This window comes from Moschus berezovskii, chromosome 22 (assembly GCF_049115385.1).
Source record: "Moschus berezovskii isolate FMDL1 chromosome 22, NW_MosBer_1.0, whole genome shotgun sequence".
Taxonomy (NCBI): Eukaryota; Metazoa; Chordata; class Mammalia; order Artiodactyla; family Moschidae; genus Moschus; species Moschus berezovskii.
Window position 1 is genome coordinate 12,526,169 of NC_142481.1, and position 19,219 is coordinate 12,545,387.

At 54.7% G+C, this 19,219-nt stretch overlaps 1 protein-coding gene across 4 annotated transcripts; it reads left to right on the forward strand.

Annotated features, from left to right (window-relative positions):
- The first annotated feature begins 784 nt into the window (after nt 1–784).
- On the forward strand, nt 785–18,548 carry RPS19 (ribosomal protein S19). Of its 4 annotated transcripts, XM_088830015.1 has the most exons (6): nt 785–939; nt 1,203–1,303; nt 16,368–16,661; nt 16,884–17,002; nt 17,869–17,937; nt 18,084–18,548. In XM_088830015.1, exons 1-6 carry the CDS (start codon nt 869–871, stop codon nt 18,195–18,197), a joined length of 768 nt encoding a protein of 255 aa, XP_088686141.1. In that variant the 5' UTR covers nt 785–868; the 3' UTR covers nt 18,198–18,548. The 4 variants fall into 4 exon arrangements, with proteins under 4 accessions (XP_088686141.1, XP_088686142.1, XP_055268017.1 ...); XM_088830016.1 differs by lacking the exons at nt 16,368–16,661; nt 16,884–17,002; nt 17,869–17,937; nt 18,084–18,548 and adding exons at nt 6,237–6,420; nt 6,911–6,965; nt 7,833–7,898 and having other exon boundaries at nt 1,203–1,316; XM_055412042.2 differs by lacking the exons at nt 16,368–16,661; nt 16,884–17,002; nt 17,869–17,937; nt 18,084–18,548 and adding exons at nt 6,237–6,420; nt 6,911–6,965; nt 7,833–7,898.
- Nucleotides 18,549–19,219: the final 671 nt, after the last annotated feature.

The window sequence follows — 19,219 nt, forward strand, 5'->3', positions numbered from 1 at the left end:
ACTCGGACAAAGGGGTCGTCCCTATGGAGGCGCCGGTCTATTTCCTACCCAGCCAGCTTCCTCGTAACTTCCGCCAGGAGATACAGCCTCCGCCGCTATTCGTTCCATCCATGATTGATGCAAACGAAGCTAGATTTCCTTCTGCTCGAAATTAGAGCTCCTCACTCAATTTCGCTGCCGAAGAACGAGGAGGAAAAAAGCGTCCACCCTCCCACCAAACCCGCCCACGTCCGCGAAGGCGAAGCCGCCTTTGCCCTGAGAGAGGTGGAGCCACCTTTTTTGTAAACTCGTTCTCGCGAGCTCTCGGAACTCTCGCGATAACCGACGCCCGACTTGTGCGCCCGGGAAACCCCGTTGCTCCCTTTCCCCTGGCTGGCAGCGCGGAGCCCGCACGGTAAGAAGAGTGCTCTGGAGCGACCCGGGCGCGGGGAGTCAGGGCTCGGTTTCCGAGCCCGGGGCGCGTGCCTGGGGGCTCCGGGGCACCCGCGTGGGGCCGCCCCGCCCCCTAGAGCCGCGGCCACGTGCGAGCGGCAGGCCCGGGCATGTCTGATCCGCGCCGTCCGGGAGCCGCGGTTGGGCTAGGTGGACACCCGGGAAAGCGGGGGCGGGGTGGGGGCAAAATCAGGGGGTGGTGATATACAGCGTCTTCACAAACGGGGTCAGGCAGTGTTAATGCGCCCCAGAGAGACCGTGGTCGTCGGTAAGTTCCATAAGACCCGCAGGCGCCGGGGCCTCTAAAGCGGGGAATTGCGGTAGGGCCTTCGGAAAGTAAGGGGAGTGCGGCGGTTACGTCGCCGTGGGGCTGGGCCCGGACCGTTGGCAGTCTTCTCCGTCCATCCTGTGTTCTCATGTTCGACCTTGCCCGCAGATGCCTGGAGTTACTGTAAAAGACGTGAACCAGCAGGAGTTCGTCAGAGCTCTGGCAGCCTTCCTCAAAAAGTGAGTGTGGGGAGTGGGTGGGGGCTCTAGTCTTGCCCGACGCCTCTGGGCCCGCGGGCTTTCTTTTCTTTGCTGGGGAGGCTTGTTGGAGGTTAGTGTGGAGTCCACTCTTTCTACATGAGGCCTGTGTTTGAGTTTCAGTGTTTTTCCTGTTCTGGGGCACGTTGGGCTCCTAGTGATGTACAGTTGTGCTGACTTAAGGGAATTGGGATGGAGTTTGTGGAGGCTCCTGAATTGTGTCTTTCTGGCTGTCCTGGTCCCAGGTCTGGGAAGCTGAAAGTCCCTGAATGGGTGGACACCGTCAAGCTGGCCAAACATAAAGAACTTGCTCCCTACGATGAGAACTGGTTCTACACACGAGCTGGTGAGGAACTGGGGCCTTTGGATGGGAAGTGGAGGGCTGGGTGTACCCTTTGTGAGTTCTTTCTTGTCCCCAGAAATTCCAAAAGAGAAAATATTTGACTCTGTCATTGCGTGCTTTGCGTGACATAGGGTAATTTTGTGTTGTGATAGTTTTTCATTTGTTAGCGATTTTACCTGAGAACCCGTGCTTTCCTCGGTGCCTTGAGGGAATCCCAGGGACAATGAGTGAAGTGTTCATCTTTTGCCTGGAGGTAGTTCGTTTTCTAGAGAGTCCTTTCAATGTTTCTTTCCTGTTTTCATTCAGGTCATCACACTAGTCTATCTCCTTCTTAACAAGACGTTCATAACAAAGGGGTTGGAAATGTGACCCAGTTTTTTTAAATCTTGACAAGTCTCAAGTGTCAGAAGAAAACGTTATGGTCACCTTGTGCCAGCTCCTCCTCTTGCCTTTTTGTTAATCCTTCAGTAAGGACTGACTTAAGTATAGCCCCTTATGGCACAGTGCTAGTACTGTCTTATCTGTCGTTTTAATGATTGAAGTTTCTCCAGGCAGTCACCCCCTTGAAGCTTATCTTGGGAGTGGGGGATGGGGTTCAGCCCTGGATTGTGCCAAGGCAGCAGTCTCCGCACGGGCCTTCACTACAGGCTTCTGGCCTCTCCATGCTCAAGCCTTCCTCTGTGAAGTGAGGGTTCTGTCCTGACCACACAGCTTGTCTCCATGTGGGAATTAGGTGAGAAGCAGAGTTTAGAAGTTGACAAAACTCCAGAATGAGAAGACTTGGCCTTGGTCAAGTTGCCCGGTACCTCAGAACATGAAGTGTCTTGTAGTCTGAACCCTGATGACTGTGAGGTGAGTGGGGTGGGTAGCTTATCCACCTACTCACTTCAGTGCTTTTAGAAAGAAAGATGGGGGGGTGGGACAGAGTGGACAAGACCACCACTGCCACCCCATCCACCCGTCTTGGGAAGCAAGGTTTGCATGGTCCTGACTGCTCTTTTGTGATGCCCAAGATTTGGAGAAAGACTAGTAGTCTTTATCATTTCGTGGGTGAATATGCACATGTTGTGTAATCTGTACCTAACGGAAACCTCCCACATAGGGACTAGTGGTAGCTGATTCGCTGTTGATGTCAGAGTGGGTAAGACATGAGGTGTGCCTGCTCCTGAGACCACAGCCCACTCGGCCTTGTCAGCACTTGGGGAGTTGGTGGTGGGCAGCTGTCTTCCCTTGGCAACATTCTGTCCTTTGTGTTTCTAGGCAGGGGGAGGTTGGGGGGTGGGTGAATGGCTGTGGGTAATGTACACCTAGTTGAGCCTGCTGGTCATCTTCGCTGTTGCTGTGGCCCCTTTCTGTCCACCGTGTACCTTCCCTAACTCCTCACACTGGGTATGCGTCCTCTGCCTACCCTGCTGGTCTCGCTCTGGATTTCCAGAGCCCCCTTTTGACTGGACTTTCCCAGTTGCCCTAGTGGCACAGAAAGCAGTTCTAGACCAAGGTTTGTTGGGGTGCAGCCGTGGTTATTCGTTTACAGTCATAGCAGAGTCCAGGGCTGGAGCTATGACAGACTAGTGTCTGACCCTTAACAGGAAAAGTTTGCCAACCACTCTTGAAATCTGGAGTGCTCCCACTGAGTTTGTTCGGTTCATACTCTGGACAAGGAGAGTCACGCAAGATAACTTGTTTGCCCAGGAGGAGACTGAGGTACTGACAGATGAAGACCCTGGGAGGCTGTGGCAGGTTGACCCCCAAGACCGCAGTCTGTAGATAGGTGTAGGTTACAGGGGCAAGGTAGGTGACAGGGCCTTCGTAAGCGTAAGAGGTGGGGTTACCTGTAGGGATTAATCGCCTCCAGGCAGTGGTGTTGGGGGGAGTGTGTGAGGGATGAGGTGTGGAGATGAACCGTTTCAGGAGAGCAGGGATCTCTGGGGAGGAGTGGGTCAAGGGGAGACACTGTGGGCTTTGAATGGGGCACTGTATTGTGGCCCTGGGTAGACAGGAGTGCTCAGATGGGCCTGCTTGAGAGGGAGCTAAGAATACAGTGTGTGTCTGGTAGTGAGTGAGCCGCTGCTGCACTGGGACACCTGAATCCCTTCTCCCCATCGCCACCCCCACCGCCCATTGCCAATGCCATACAGCTTGCAAAATCTTTGTTCCCTAACTGTGGAGTGAACCCAGGCTCTGGGCAGTGAAAGCAGAGTCCCAACCCCTGGACTGCCAGAGAATTCCCACTAAATGCATTTCATTGTAAGGTGGAGGCCATTCCCAATCTGAGCAGTTTCCTTTTCCCGCCTTATGATTCAGTGGGTCAGGATGGAGCTATGAATGTGAACTTAATACGGGCTGTTGGTTTGCTAGTCTGCAAAGACTTGTTTCATCTGCCGTTTGCCAAGTGGCATGTGACCTGCCCCCTCATCCACTTTGGGGCCCAGCAAGACACTAGCTGGGGTTTGGGGGTGCTGCGTGGTCCTTCCTCTAGAGTTTGAGGTAGGAGTGACTCATCTGCGTCTCCCTAGAGGGAGCAGAAGGGTGCCTTTGGAGGGGCTGAAGGAAAAGACATTTGTGGCAGCACCTTGTTCACTGAGGCCATCATAAACACCATCGGGGTGGCCTGGATTTGCGCCCTTACAGCTCTACTTCAGGAGGAGGGGCTGAGGCCTTGGCCTAGGTCTGAAGGGCTGAGAAGAGGAGGTAAAAGGGGGTCGGTGTTTCTGTAGAACTCAATATTTTGACTGTTAATTTCCAATTTGTGAAGTTAATACTCTTATTCTCCCTTGTAACGGGTCAGAAAAATAATCTGCACAAACTGCTGTGATGGGGGAGGACCTGCCACACCAGATAGTCAGGGGGCAGGGGCAGTTGCCATGCCACTAGGCTTATGGGACTTAGTTCCTTGATCAGGGGTCGAACACAGGCCCTTGGCAGTGAGAAAACAGGATCCTAACCACTGGACCACCAGGGATGTCCCCTGCACCTGATAGTTGTAGTGGTGTTAAGTTGGGCCTTGTTGGAGTTTGTTCTCTGCCTTTCGCTGCTGGGGACTGGAGTAAGTTGTCTCCATGAGTACCATGCCACTGACTACTAGACATGGGTGGGCTCTGTCACAGTTGACGTGGAGCCATGTTGGGATTCAAACCCCAGCTGCCAGGCAGCTCACCCCTTTGCATGGTAAGATTGGGCTGAGTGCTTTCCTGGTTTGGCAAAATTCGTGTCTAATGTGCAGCCTCTTCTGGGTGTTGGTGAAATCAGGGGTGTTCGTCTTAACCCTTCTGTGGGGCTCTCATGCCTTCCATAGCCCAAGTGGAGAGCGGGTCTCCACATGGAACCAGGGCATGGCCAGACAGCTGTGCGGTGAGGGGGAGGTGGCCACTGGGCATTTGCACTGGTCTTGAAGGCCATTTCTCCATGAGGTCAACTCTCTTGGCAGAAAGGTTGTTGAAGGAAGGGGGCGACTTGTAAGAGGTGAGTCTCTTGATCCTGGCAGTGGGTAGGCTGCTTGAGCCTGGAAGAGGGTCAGAGCCCCGGTATAGAGGATGGCATGACTTCCCTGGTGGCTCAGACAGTAAAGCATCTGCCCACAATGGGGGAGACCTGGGTTCGATCCCCGGGTTGGGAAGATCCCCTGGAGAAGGAAAATGGCAACCCACTCCGGTACTCTTGCCTGGAAAATTCCATGGATGGAGGAGCCTAGTAGGCTACAGTCCATGGGATCACAAAGAGTCGGACACGACTGAGCGACTGGCATCTGCAGACAAGTGGTCACAGAGCAAATCATGGGGACAGAAAGAACCAAGGAGAGCGATGTAAAGGGAGCCGGGCGTGGGCAGTGGTGCCAGGGAGAGGCTGCTCTGGTCCTGGTGGAGTGGCGGGACTTCGTGCTACGTGAATGGCCTCTGTAGCCTGTGTCGCATCTGGAGGCAGGCCGACAATGGGTTGTGTGCAGGAACTGCCCTGGGAGGGGCAGCTGGAGGGGAGGAGGAGCCCACCCCCTACCCCAGCTCTTGACACAGGAGGGTCGTGGACATGGCCCAGTGCTGTGTGACTCTTGGCAGCAAGTCATCATTGAGAGAATAACTTCTGACTCATCTTCAGGACCAGGGAGAATCTTAAGGTGCAGAGACTTGGAGTCCCTACCCTTGCGCTTTCAGCCAGGCGGGGCCATGTGGTGGCCAGCATCTGGGCCCCAGCTCTTTCAAACCTCAGTGGCTCCCTGACGTAGAAAACAAGAACCATCTGTGGGGCTATCTGTTCCTCCAGAGCAGCCCCACTATCAAGCTGGCTCCTGAGGCCGTCTTACTACTCACAGGAGAGAGTGTGAAAGCAGGTAGCACTGGCGGGCCAGTGTTCCAGTTGAACAAGAGAGATTTCCAAGGAGACTGGCCAGGGGACTTGTCTGAGCCAGTCTCGGGACCAGAAACCCTAGTCCACGGAGCAGGTTGACTGTACCTTCCAGGTTGGGATCATCCACGGCTTTAGGATGTTAGCACCACTGCCATCATGAACCCGAGCTCTTCAGGGCAGGCCTGGGACAATAGTGGGGCAATTAGTAGGTCCTTTCTACAACTCTCCAGCCCTGCAGAACTCCCAAACAGCTGGTTGTGGAGTTTGCTGGGTTCTGTCCATGAAACGTCAGGTCCACCTCACCACTTGGCCGGGGCAGTAGTGGCTGAGAAAGTCCCGAGGGCAGCAGGAAATGCCTGGTCACGTGGCTGCAGCGGTCCCTCCACTGCTGGTCCACCCCAGGCTCCTGAACTAGGGGCAGTGGTCAGGTGTTACTGGACCCTTGTGTGCGTTTTCCTGTTCTCCATTTCCCTGACTATAAGATGATGAGACTCTGCTCCCTTTGGAATTCAGTGTCTTGACCCTGAGCAGGGCCCTTTCCTGTGGGCTTCTGTGCCTGAGAAGGGTTCTCAAGCCTCCCTTCCCTCCCACCCAGCTTCCACGGCACGGCATCTGTACCTCCGGGGTGGTGCTGGGGTTGGCTCCATGACCAAGATCTATGGGGGGCGCCAGAGGAACGGCGTCATGCCCAGCCACTTCAGCAGAGGCTCCAAGAGCGTGGCCCGGCGGGTCCTCCAAGCCCTGGAGGGGCTGAAAATGGTGGAGAAAGACCAAGATGGGTAAGCCAGCGAGGGGAAGCTGGGCACGTGAGGGCGCTTGGGGCCAGATCCCCAGTGGTACCTTTGGGGAGGACCGTTCCCCTCTGCCCATCAGTGAGGTATCAGGTGTGTCCTGGCCCTCGGGCAGGCAGGGGGTTCTTCAGGAAGAGCGAGCAGCCGAGGGGCCTCACCCCGACCTCTCTGGCTGACTACTCCAGGCTCCAGGAAGGTAATTTAGTGACTGTCCGCTTTCATTAGCCTGCTTGTTAACTTTTCCCAATTGATTTTTCGGGGCTTTTGATCTATTGCTTGCAGAAACGACACCCCATCAGCTCAGGGTGGGTTCCCACTGCAGCCTCCAGCTTGTTAGAATGCAGCCGACTGGGGACCTGAGTGGGCTGGCGTCGTGAGGTCCTGCGGCCAGGTGCCTCCTTGGGAAGCCTGGCCGGGACCAGGGATACTGGTGAGAGTCTGCACTCACCCGGGCCTGCGGGACCCTTCTCTTCCACAGGGGCCGCAAACTGACGCCTCAGGGACAGAGAGATCTGGACAGAATCGCTGGACAGGTGAGTGGGACTTCGGTCACCACCCGGGGGCCTCTGGAGCCTGGATTTTGACAGTTTCCTCCCCGGAGGGTACAGCCAGGGAAGCAGGAGTGCAGGAGAAAGAACGTTTCTAACAGACTTTCCATCACGGTGGGGTGGGAGACGGGTTGGAATGCAGGGCCCTGGGTGAAGGGAGCCCCGGGCCTAGGTGCAGCCAGCTGAGCCTCTTCTGCAGGGAACGTTCCCACACAGGCCACTCCGTCTCCCCAGGTCAGCCTTCTAATTCTGACTGCAGGGTTTCTTCCTTACTGCTGATACTCACGGAGCATCAGGCAGGGTGCCACAGAACCCAGCCTCTGTGTGGAGGCCGACTGACTAGACACCCTGGACCAGTCTCCCTGTCTGGGGTGATGCTCTCAGCCACTTCACAAGGTGGTGGGAGGTTTCTTGAGCTATAGCAGCAGGAGCCCTGCGGCCTGGCACAAACCTGTGGTTGGTTTTCTTTTTTGTGTGTCATTGACTTAGGCCCCCTGGGAGCCTTGGACTGCGGAGTCCCTTAGTTTCTAAGTGTCAGACAAGAGTGGCATATCAGTCCTGTGGGAGCGGGAGGTGGCCTGGCAGGCAGTAGGGGAAGTGCAGGGCCTGGCACCAGCAGCAGTGTGGACTGGGCTGATGGACAGAGGTCAGAATCATCCTACAGTGCTCTCCTGAGTCCCAGTTTCTGCCTCTGTAAAAGGGGGAGTGCCCAAGGCTGTGAGCATCTGGTGGGATGAATACATGGGACACAGATCAGGAGGCCTGGTGCCCCCTGGTTAGTGGGGAGCTTCTGTAAAGTGCCTGAACACAGGCCCACAGCTGATCGTAACTATTTGTCTATCTTTCCCACAGGTGGCAGCTGCCAACAAGAAGCATTAGAACAAATGATGCTGGGTTAATAAATTGCCTCATTCGTAACCCTGGTCTGGGTCTCCTGTTTTGCAGGCTGGGGCACAAGGACAGCGCCAGGGCTCCCTGGACGGCTGTAGTACTCAGCAGCCCCAGAAACCTGAGGCCCGGCTTCCAGATTCAGACAGGTTCTACCCCAAGTGGGCAAGATGCTGGTGCCTGACCCAGGGCCTTTGTGTCTCCCGAGAGCAAGTCTCAGAAAAGAGAAACTGAAAGTTCAAGCAGGGGCCCTGGGGCTCGAGCACTGCTTCCCTGGAAGGAAGTGGGCAGGGACAGACAGCCCTCGCCCCAGGTGGCCCTATGTGTGCCTTCCGCCCAAGGCTTTGACCTCTGCCTCATGTGCACTTCCTTTCCCTGATCTTCACTTGGGATCTCTGGCCTGGGCCCTACTATACCCCCTTCAACAAGGGGAAGCTGCAGCAGGGACCCAGCTGGGACTGGGGTGTTAACTTCCCCAGGGGAGGGCTGTGACACCTGCACAGAGGCTGCGGTCTGGGGCCCCCTCGGTGCCCTGCCCCCTCTGGGTCTCCATGGCACTGATGGGACCTTCCCTGGCAGCTCAGACCGTAAAGAATGCTTCCCCTGCAGAAGGGAACGGCTGCCCACTCCAGTGTTACTGCCTGGGGAATTCCATGGACAGAGGAATCTGGTAGACTACAGCTCATGGGGTCACAAGGAGTAGGACACTGAGCAACTTGACTGATGGGACAGAACTCTACCTGTGCCTGGGTCCCTGGTTGAAGCAGGACACCCTGTTAATCCTAGAGGGAGAAGCCTTGCCTTGGTAGGGCACGTTACCACCCTAGGGATCGGGCCCACCTCCCAGCTGGGGAAAGCCAAAATGCTGAGGCTAAACTGGCTAGGCCCCAGCCCCTGAGGTTGACCCAGTGCCACGCCTGACTTCTGAACTCTGACATGCGTTCGAGTTCCACTACTGCCCATAATTGCTATGACCCTGAGCAGCCTAACCTCAGTCTGCTCTTGTTTATAAAGCTACTTACCCCTGCCTGAGGGATTCTGGGAGATTCCCTGTTTCAAAACAGCATACCTGGTGTACTGAGATGTTCAAAGTGAAAATATCAGACCATAGAGTCCTATACCTTTGGCACTACTCCCCCACCCCCCCCAGCTCAAAAGTCAGAGCTGGAAGTTACTCGCTGATGTGAACACTGTACTAGAGCCTACCAGTGTTTGTACCCAAGTACTCCAGTCACTCAGTAGTGTCTGAATCCTTGTGACCCCACGGACTGCAGCACACCAGGCTTCCCTGTCCACCAACTCTCGGAGCTTGCTCAAACTCATGTCCATCATGTCGGTGATGCCATTGGACCATCTCATCCTCTATCATCCCCCTTCTGCTTTCAATCTTATCCCAGCATAGGTCTTTTCCAGTGAGTCGGTTCTTCGCATCAGGTGGCCAAAGTATTGAGTTTCTGCTTCAGCATCAGTCCTTCCAATGAATATTCAGGACTGATTTCCTTTACGATGCACTTGTTGGATCTCCTTGCAGTCCAAGTGACCCTCCAAGAGACTCCTCCAACACCAAAGTTCAAAAGTGTCAATTCTTTGGCGCTCAGCTTTCTTTATGGTCCAACTCTCACATTCATACATGACTGCTGGAAAAACCATAACTTTGACTAGACAGATCTTTGTTGGTAAAGTAATGTCTCTGCTTTTTAACATGCTGTCTAGGTTGGTCATAGCTTTTCTTCCAAGGAACAAACGTCTTAATTTCCTGGCTGCAGTCACCATCTGCAGTGATTTTGGAGCCCAAGAATATAAAGTTTGCCACTGTTTCCATTGTTTCCCCATCTATTTGCATTGAAGTGATGGGACCGCATGCCATGATCTTTTCTGAATGTTGAAGCCAACTTTTTCACTCTCACTTTCATCAAGAGCCTCTTTAGTTCTTCACTTTCTGCCATAAGGGTGGTGTCATCTTCGTATCTAAGGTTCTTGATATTTCTCCCGGCAATCTTGATTCCAGCTTGTGCTTCATCCAGCCAGGCATTTCGCATGATGTCCTCTGCTGCTGCTGCTGCTGCTAAGTCACTTCAGTCGTGTCCGACCCTTAGCGACCCCACGGACTACAGCCTACCAGGCTCCTCCATCCATGGGATTTTCTAGGCAAGAGTACTGGAGTGGCTTGCCATTGCCTTCTCCGGATGTCCTCTGAATATAAGTTAAATAAGCAAGGTGACAATATACAGCCTTGACATATTCCTTCCCCGATTTGGAACCAGTCTGTTCTAACTTGCTTCTTGACCTGCATACAGATTTCTCAGGGGCTTCCTTTGTGGCTCAGCTAGTAATCTTCCTGCAATGCTGGAGACCTGGGTTCAACCCCTGCATTGGGAAGATGCCCTGGAGAAGGGAAAAGCTACCCACTCCAGTATTCTGGCCTGGAGAACCCCATGGACTGTATACCATGGGGTCGCAGAGTCGGACACGACTGAGAGACTGAAGTACTAGAGGTACTGTATAACCATATCACTTAATATTGCTGTGAAGTAGGTGCCCAGACACACCGTTTCAGTTCAGTCGCTCAGTTGTGTCCGACTCTTTGTGACCCCATGAACTGCAGCACGCCAGGCCTCCCTGTCTATCACCAACTCCCGGAGTCCACCCAAACCCATGTCCATTGAGTCGGTGATGCCATCCAACCATCTCATCCTCTGTTTTCCCCTTCTCCTGCCCTCAATCTTTCCCAGCATCAGGGTCTTTTCAAATGAGTCAGCTCTTCCCAAAGTATTGGAGTTTGAGCTTCAACATCATTTGGAGATGGGAAAAAGTCACAGGATGGGTGATTTTCTTCATGACCTACAGCCAGGAGGTGGCAAATCCAGCATTTGATAGCTACAGCCAGCTACCTGGGCTGTAGCCCCTGAAGGGCTTAGAAATGAGGAAAAAGACCCAAAGGGTTACACACCTGGGCATGGCCTTGAGCCAGTCACTCCTTGTTTGGGACCCAAGTTTCCTCTTTTGTCGACTAGAATGAAATTTCCCAGAATCATCCTGGGAATGAAATGCCAGGCATCTGGTTAGCTTGCCCAGTGCCAGATACCAGGGGTGCTGGGTAAGTGGGTCCTGGAAGTGCCCAGACAAACCAGCCTGCCTGAGAGGGCCTGCAGTGCGGCGGCTGCACCCCTCTGGCCACTGGAGGGCAGTCAAGGGCCTGAAAACCAGCTTGGCCGGGAAGGCTGCGGAAGGAGGTGAATTCCTAAGGGCGGCAGCGACTGGACCACCCAGGTATCTTCCTACGTGGGGGTCAGGAGGAACTCTAGTACAAAGGGGCTCATACCCCGCTATACAGAGAGGAGCCCAACGGAACACCTGGGTCCCTGGAGGGAAGCGGGGAGGGTCCGAGGGCCAGAGAAGAGGAAGTATGTCCTAGGAACCCTGCTCTGTGATATTATTACGGCCTCACAAGGTGGCGGGATTGTGCCCAAGTTACAGGAGGAGAAACTGAGGCTCAGATGACCAGAGCTGAGTTCAAACCCGGGAGGTGTGATCTCCTGAGGCCCATGTTCTGTGTGGGTGACATTTGCACTTTTTTTTAATTACAAAAGACTTCAGCAAAACAGAATAATAGTGTAACAAGGACCCATGGACCCACTACCCAGCTTAAAAAGTAAAATGACCTAAAACTAACAGAGACAAAGCCTCCTGTGTACCCTTCCCCCAGAGGGAGCCCCTCTCGCAAGTGGGGTGTCACTCCCCTGCATGGGCTCACCCCTTTCCTGCACACATGCTTCCTAACAGCACACGTTTGGCCTTTGAAAACAAGTCAGCTGGATCCTGCCACAGTCCAGTTTCTTTTCATTTTTTTGTTGGTCCTGAGATGCAGCCCTGTTGACAAGTGAAGCTCTCGGACTCTTCTATTGTGTGCTACTTTATTGACAACCAATACTGTGGCCACCTGAAGCAAAGAGCTGACCCACTGGAAAAGACCCTGATGCTGGGAGAGGCAGGGGATGACAGAGGACGAGAAGGTTGGATGGCATCACCGACTCAATGGACATGAGTCTGAGCAAACTCCAAGAGATGGTGAAGGACAGGGAAGCCTGGCACGCTGCAATCCATGGGGTCGCAAAGAGTCAGGTACAACTAAGCGACTAAACAACAACAGCCAGCAACCCACTCCAGTATTCTTGCCTGGACAATCCCACGGGCAGAGGAGCCTGGTGGGCTACAGTCTGTGGGGTTGCAAGAGTCAGACAGGACTTAGGGACTAAACCACCACCATCATCAGTTCAGTTCAGTTCAGTCGCTCAGTCGTGTCTGACTCGTTGCGACTCTATGGACTGCAGCACACCAGGCCTCCCTGTCCATCACCAACTCCCGGAGTCCACCCAAACTCATGTCCATTGAGTCGGTGATGCCATCCAACCATCTCATCCTCTGTCGTCCCCTTCTCCTCCCACCTTCAATCTTTCCCAGCATCAGGGTCTTTTCAAATGAGTTATATCTTCACATCAGGTGGCCAAAGTACTGGAGTTTCAGCTTCAACATCAGTCCTACCAATGAACACCCAGGACTGATAAGATGGACTGGTTGGATCTCCTTGCAGTCCAAGGGACTCTCGAGAGTCTTCTCCAACACCACAGTTCAAAAGCCTCAATTCTTCAGCATTCAGCATTCTTTTTGGTCCAACTCTCACATCCATACATGACCACTGGAAAAACCACAACCTTGACTAGAGGGACCTTTGTTGGCAAAGTAATATCTCTGCTTTTTAATATGCTATCTAGGTTGGTCATAACTTTCCTTCCAAGGAGTAAGCATCTTTTAATTTCCTGGCTGCAGTCACCATCTGCAGTGATTTTGGAACCCCAAAAAACAAAGTCAGCCACTATTTCCACTGTTTCCCCATCTATTTGCCATGAAGTGATGGGACCACATGCCATGATCTTATTTTTCTGAATGTTGAGTTTTAAGCCAACTTTTTCACTCTCTTCTTTCACTTTCATCAAAAGGCTCTTTAGTTCTTCACTTTCTGCCATAAGGGTGGTGTCATCTGCGTATCTAAGGTGACTGATATTTCTCCTGGCATTCTTGACTCCAGCTTGTGCTTCATCCAGCCCAGCGTTTCTCATGATGTGATTTTTAATCTGGGGGGATGCTTGGACTCTGCGGTATAAGTTAAATAAGAGGGTGACAATATACAGCCTCGGCCCGCTCCTTACCGTAGCTCAACATATACATTCATTCTCCTATAAAGGAATGTCTCATCTGTTTCCCAGTTTTGGCTGCCAAACATCTCCCTGCCATGAATTTCTTCCTAGGCGTCCCCTTGTGTGTGTGTGTCTTATACGTGTGTGCGCATGTGTGACATGGTCCCCTAACAGCTCACAGACATCTCAAGAACTTCACATCATTCCACTCCCCCACCCCTCAGGCTTCATTTTCCTCCCACTTGACATAAAATGATGTTCAAAGGGACCTGGGCACACGTAAGTGACTTGGAATCCCTGCTCCGCCACCAGACTGTGTAACACTGGGCAAATGACAGATGGTGCCCCTCGCCGTGATGGCCTCAGTTTCCTCCCCTTCAAATTGGTGGGGGTTGGGGACGGTAACTGGACTACCCTGCTGACTTGTGGCTGAAATGAAAGAACACCAGGAAAGAACCCACTGTGGCCCTTGGATGCCAGGAATATCATCTTAAGTCACAGCACAGGGAGATATTTTCATCCTTATCTCTTAGATTAAAAATGCTGAACCTCAGGGACTGCCCTGGTGGTCCAGTGGCTAAGACTCCTTGCTCCCAATGCAGGGGACCCAGGTTCAATCCCTGATCAGGGAACTAGAACCCACATGCCACAGCTTACTAGAGTTCACAAGTCGCAATGAAGACCCTACGCTGCCACATAAATAAAATGATACACATGTATCTTTTTAAATGCCGAGCCTCAGGAAGGAAAGCCATCACCTAGTCGAGTTGGTGAGCCGCCTCATTTATTCCTCATGTGTGTATGTTAGTCGCTCCGTCATGTCTGACTCTTTGTGACCCCGTGGAATGTAGCCCACCAGGCCCCTCTGTCCATGGAATTCTCCAGGCAAGAATACTGGAATGAGTAGCCATTCCCTTGTCCAGGGGTTCTTCCTGCATCTCTTTATATGTGTGTGCGCATGGGATTGAACCCTTGTCTCCTGCATTGGCAGGTGGATTCTTTACCACTGAGCCACCAGGGAAGCCCTTATTCCTCATAAACATTAATAATAACCAACCTTTACTGAGCGCCTATCCACGTGCCGGGGTCCTGTGTTCAGCGCTGTGCATGTACAACCTCTAAATTCTCTTTTCCAACCCCAAGAAGAGAGGACACAGAGGCTCAGGGACTCCCCATGCTCCAATGGTTAAGAAGCCGCCTTGCAAGGCAGGGGACATGGGTTTGAGTCCTGGTCAGGGAACTAAGATCCTGCGTGCCATAAGGCAATAAGCCCACAGCCACAACTAGAGAATCCGTGTGCCCCAGCGAAAGATCCCTCATGACACAGCAAAGATCTCGTATGCTGCAGCTAAGACCTAATGCAACCAAATAAACTAATAAGTATTAAGAAAAAGAAGTGAGGACACAGAGGCTCGGAGAGGGGACAAGTTTTGCCCAAGGCCAATGAGGGACAAAAACCAAGCTCGGATCCACCACCACCCTTGACTGCCTGTGTGCAGCCAGCCCCCCAAACCCTGGCTCCCTCAGGCAGGGCGGGTTTCCTTTCCAGTGACGAGCCAGGCCTTGAACCAATCTCTTCCCCCCACCCAAGCAGCCTCCTCTCAGGGGAGTTGTGGTGGCCACAGGTGCAAGGAGCGGTTCCTCTCCACTCACGGCCTGAAGCCTCCTCCTCCAGGGGCTCCCCCCTAGCCCGCCAGCCAAAGGGCCCAGCAGTGGGGCCAGCGAAGCCCATCTCCGCAGGGCCGGGCAGGAAGTGGGGCGGGGTTTGGGGCTCAGCCGAGGTGGGATCTGGTACCCCAGGACTGCTGTAACCCAGACTAACCAACCCACTGGGAGAAGATGCCTGGGGGTCCCCAAGCCCTGCAAAGCCTGCCTGCCACCATCTTTCTCCTCCTGATCTCCGCTGCTGGCCTGGGTACGTGGTTAACAGGCAGGTGCTGGGGGAGACGGTAGTGGGAACTGGGAGATTGTTGAGAAAGGCCCCAGGCAGAGGGGGAGGGAGAGGAGCTGGCAGGAGGCAGGCTAGAAAAGACCCTGTAGAAACTGCATCTGTCTGCTTGATTGTCCCAAACAGGCCGATGGGAGGCTGGAGGGGGCTCAGCAAAGTTGAAGGCGTCCTGGCCCGGTGGAGGGAGGCAGGGGCAGGAGACACCTTCCCCACCCCCTCATCCCCCCAGATCAAAATAAGGAACTAAGGTTGCCCTTGACTGACTGAGCTCCAGAGCTGGGGGCAGGGAGGGGACGGTGGTGGGTAGCTGTCAGCTTCAGGGGGGAGAAAAAGCTTTCTCCATTTCTGCCTTGAATCCTAGTCCTCATCCCCTACTTAGGGAACCCCTTCTCAGTGTTGGGGGAGTAGGTGACCTTCCTCCTTGCCCTCCCACACAATGCCAGCTGGCAGGGCTGTGACCACCCTGTTTGACAGAAGAGTTGAGAGAGGCGGCCAGTCACCCCAAATTTCCACTGGGAGCTGAGATTGGAGTGACTCCTCAGGTTGCTGTCTCTTACTCCACTTCTTCCTCCTTCTCTCTTCCCCACCTTTCCCCTCCTCCCTCCAAAAGAGGCAGAGCCAGCCATGCGGACTGGCCCAGGAGGTGGGGCACAGAACTGGGCCTTCCCCGTGCCTGGGCCGCCCCATCTCCTTCGAGCCAGCTGAGGCCCTCCCAGCCTTAACCAGCCAGCCCAGCCCAGTCCCTGACCTCGCCCCTGGCCCCCAGCTTGACACAAGCAAGCTAAGGAGAATGAGGGGCAGGCCCAGGGTCACAGGGCAGGGCAGGCTCACAAACTGGCAGGAAGAGGCCCAGGGCCAGGGGGCCGGGGTGGAACCGCTGAGCCATTCCTGCTGCCGTGGGTTGCAGCTGGCCCACTGGTTGAATGGGTTGATGACAGAACCGATTTCTATGGGTTCTGTGATAATTACACAAATAAAGTGCCAGTGTGGGGCCGGGCAGGGGCTGGGTGAAAAATAACCCAGGAGGGCCTTCAGGAGGAGGTGATGCCCAAACTGATTTTGGAAGGAGCTTCCTGGCCTGGGGCACTGCTAGTCCTAGGGAACTGCCTATTCAAGGGCCAGCGAGCTCAGAGAGGGTGGAAGCACAGAGCAGGGGGGAGAGGCAGGAGGTGGCTCTGGAGGGGCAAGTGGGCACACCCCCCAGCCCCCCTCCACTCTGGGTGTGTGACTCACACTTCTCCATACCCCACCCCCCACACACATACACACACAGCCAGGAGTCCTGCAGCTACCTGGGGCCGCTCTGGGTCAGTGTCCCCATTGGCTGTCCCTGACCCATCTGCCTCCTCTCTGCAGGCCCCGGGTGCCAGGCCCTGTGGGTGGAGTGGGGCCCACCCTCGGTGACGGTGAGCGTGGGGGAGGAGGTGCGCCTCCAGTGCATACACAATGGCAGCAACACCAACGTCACGTGGTGGCACGTCCTCCAAGGCAACTCCTCATTGCCCCCTGTGATGTATCTCGGGAGCCTGGGTCCTCAGGGCGAGCTGATCATCCCACAAGTGAATAAGAATCACAAGGGCATGTATAGGTGCGAAGTCAGTGAAGGCAAGAAGATTCAGCGCTCCTGCGGGACGTACCTCCGCGTGCGAGGTGAGTGCCCATCCCGTCCATCCGACTAGAAGGCGGGATGGAGCCCGTGCCTGCATCGCCTGCACCTCGGGCATCCTGGGTCTCAGGCTCACACACAGTGGCCACTCTTCTCACCTGCAAAGCGAGCGGCTTCCACGGTCTTGGGCATCGCTGGAGGGGGCGTGGCCTGGGGGCGTGGCCAGGGGGCAAGGTGGGGCTCTGAGCCGTATTCCCTCCTCACAGAGCCGCTCCCCAGGCCCTTCCTGGACATGGGGGAGGGCACCAAGAACAACATTATCACCGCCGAGGGCATCATCCTCCTCATCTGCGCCGTGGTGCCTGGAACGCTGCTGCTCTTCAGGGTGAGCACCCCGCACCCCGCGAGGACTAGCGGACCCCCAAGAGTCCCTCCTGCCTAAAACTTGGCAGAATGGCAGCACCCACCTCCCAGGCGCCGAGGGCCTGAAAATCTAATAGAATGAACGCATTTTAAACCGTGCTGGGACCAGAGGGGCGTCCTTGCTCAGTCTCCCCTCAAGGTTGTCTTCACCTCTGGCCCCAGGGATGTCTCACTGGGCCCCTCTATCCAGGAGGTCTGTACCCTTCAGACGTAGCCAAGGCCACGGGAGATGGGGGCTGCTGTCATCCCGGAGTGTCTGACCCCCACCAGCATCTCTTTGGCATGAGTGTGTGCTCAGTCGCTAAGTAGTGTCCGGTTATTTTGTGCCACGTGGACTGTAGCCCGCCAGGCTCCTCTGTCCATGGCATTTCCTAGGCAAGAATACCTGAGCTTCCTCAGTGACTCAGCAGTAAAAGAATCCACCTGCAATGCAGGAGATGTGGGTTTCATCCTTAGGTCGGGAAGATCCCCTGGAGAAGGGAACAGCAACCCATTCTGGTATTCTTGCCTGAAGAAGCCCATGGACAGAGGAGCCTGGTGGGCTACTGGCCACAGGATTGCAAAAAATGTCGGATACAACCGAGAGACTAAAACAACAACAAATTCTCTTTAGGCCACAAGACAACGATAGCCACTTAGTATTATTGCTCTATTTGTGGGGACAGGCAAAAGAACACTGGCTTGGACCCAGAGTGACCTGCCACTTACAGGATATGTGACTCTGGGCTTGTCCCTTAACACCTCCTGGCCTCCATGAGGGTCTGCAAACATGATCTCTATCCGCGCTCCCTCCACCCTCACTCACTGAGGCTCTCCATCCCTCAACAGAAACGATGGCAGAACATGAAATTTGGGGCTGATATCCAGGATGACTACGAAGACGAAAATCTTTATGAGGTGAGTGGAAGGTGGGGGCAGGTGCAGATCGGGTGCAGGTCTGTGGGCTGGGGGTGGGGGTCTCATAAGGTTCCTCCTTGAGGTTGGTTGGGGGCAGGGGCCCGGGCCTCAGGGCACTGAGGTCCACCACCCTGTTTCTGCCCCAGGGCCTGAACCTCGATGACTGCTCCATGTATGAGGACATCTCCCGGGGCCTCCAGGGCACCTACCAGGATGTGGGCAGCCTCCACATCGGAGATGTTCAGCTGGAGAAGCCGTGACCCTGCCGGGCTGACCCGCCATGCACCCAACCCGTGTTTCACCCTACTTCCCCCCGAACCCGCTCTCTTTTCACAATCTTTCCTGGGAGTGTCCTGACTCAACTTCCCCCTTGGGACTGTCCACTCTTCTTCCCTCTAGGCCATGCTCGTCCTCACCCCTCCACACACCCTAACTCAATCCTGCCCCTACTGCCCTCCCCTGGCTTCCCCCACCCAGCCAGCCACCCAGCGGGTAATGAGCCCTTTATCACTGCCTCTAGGGGAGCTGAATGTCGCAGCTTCCTTAGTGTCACCTCCCCGCTGCCTGCTCCGTCATGGCCACTTAGTGATAATAAATCCTTCCCAACGGCAGACCTTCGCAGGAGTCATGGATCTCGTGGGGACCACTCCCCTTCCTTCTCTGAAACCAAGAAATCCAGGACCTCAGCCCCCTCCTCCCCCAGCCCCTGCCCACTCCCCACACCTGGGACCAAGTAGGCAGTCTTGGACATCCGCTGAAAAAACAAGAAGTGTCTTGGGAAGGGTCCTACCCCAGGCTCTGTGCCTGACCAGAGGGGGACACGGCGGGGAGGGGGTCCCAAGTAACCGGTTATATTCATTTACGTGCATCTAAGTCGCCAAAACACAGTGGACTGTCTGCTGGGACTGGTACCAAATCCTGACCATAGCCACACCTGTTCTCTACAAGTGGACTTGTAAAAGTGGGATTTGGAGAGCCTATGGCGGTAAATTGGGGGTGGTGGGAAGACCTGGAGGGGAAGACAGAGAAGGACAGGGGTACAGTGTGTCTGAGCTACAGAGGGGAGGGAAACTGAGCCAGAGGTCAGGATGGAGAGACAGAGTGACTGAACTGAAAGACACTGGGGAGACAGGGCATCAGAGAGAGACGCCAGGAAGGGACAGAAAGGCAAGAAGGGCCCACTGAAAATGTACACGGAGAGCCTGACCCCTGAGACTCCAGGAAAAGCAACAGATGGGGAAATGACTGATGGTGATGCGCAAAGATCCAGACCCAGCGATGG

What these genes read in the sequence shown, in the direction of transcription:
- RPS19 (XM_088830015.1), top strand. Translation starts at nt 869, where the DNA reads ATGCCTGGAGTTACTGTAAAAGACGTGAACCAGCAGGAGTTCGTCAGA. An exon ending in GACGTACCTCCGCGTGCGAG is followed by an intron (nt 16,662 to 16,883) that starts GTGAGTGCCCAT and finishes CCCTCCTCACAG; the next exon opens with AGCCGCTCCCCAGGCCCTTC. An exon ending in AAGACGAAAATCTTTATGAG is followed by an intron (nt 17,938 to 18,083) that starts GTGAGTGGAAGG and finishes TTTCTGCCCCAG; the next exon opens with GGCCTGAACCTCGATGACTG.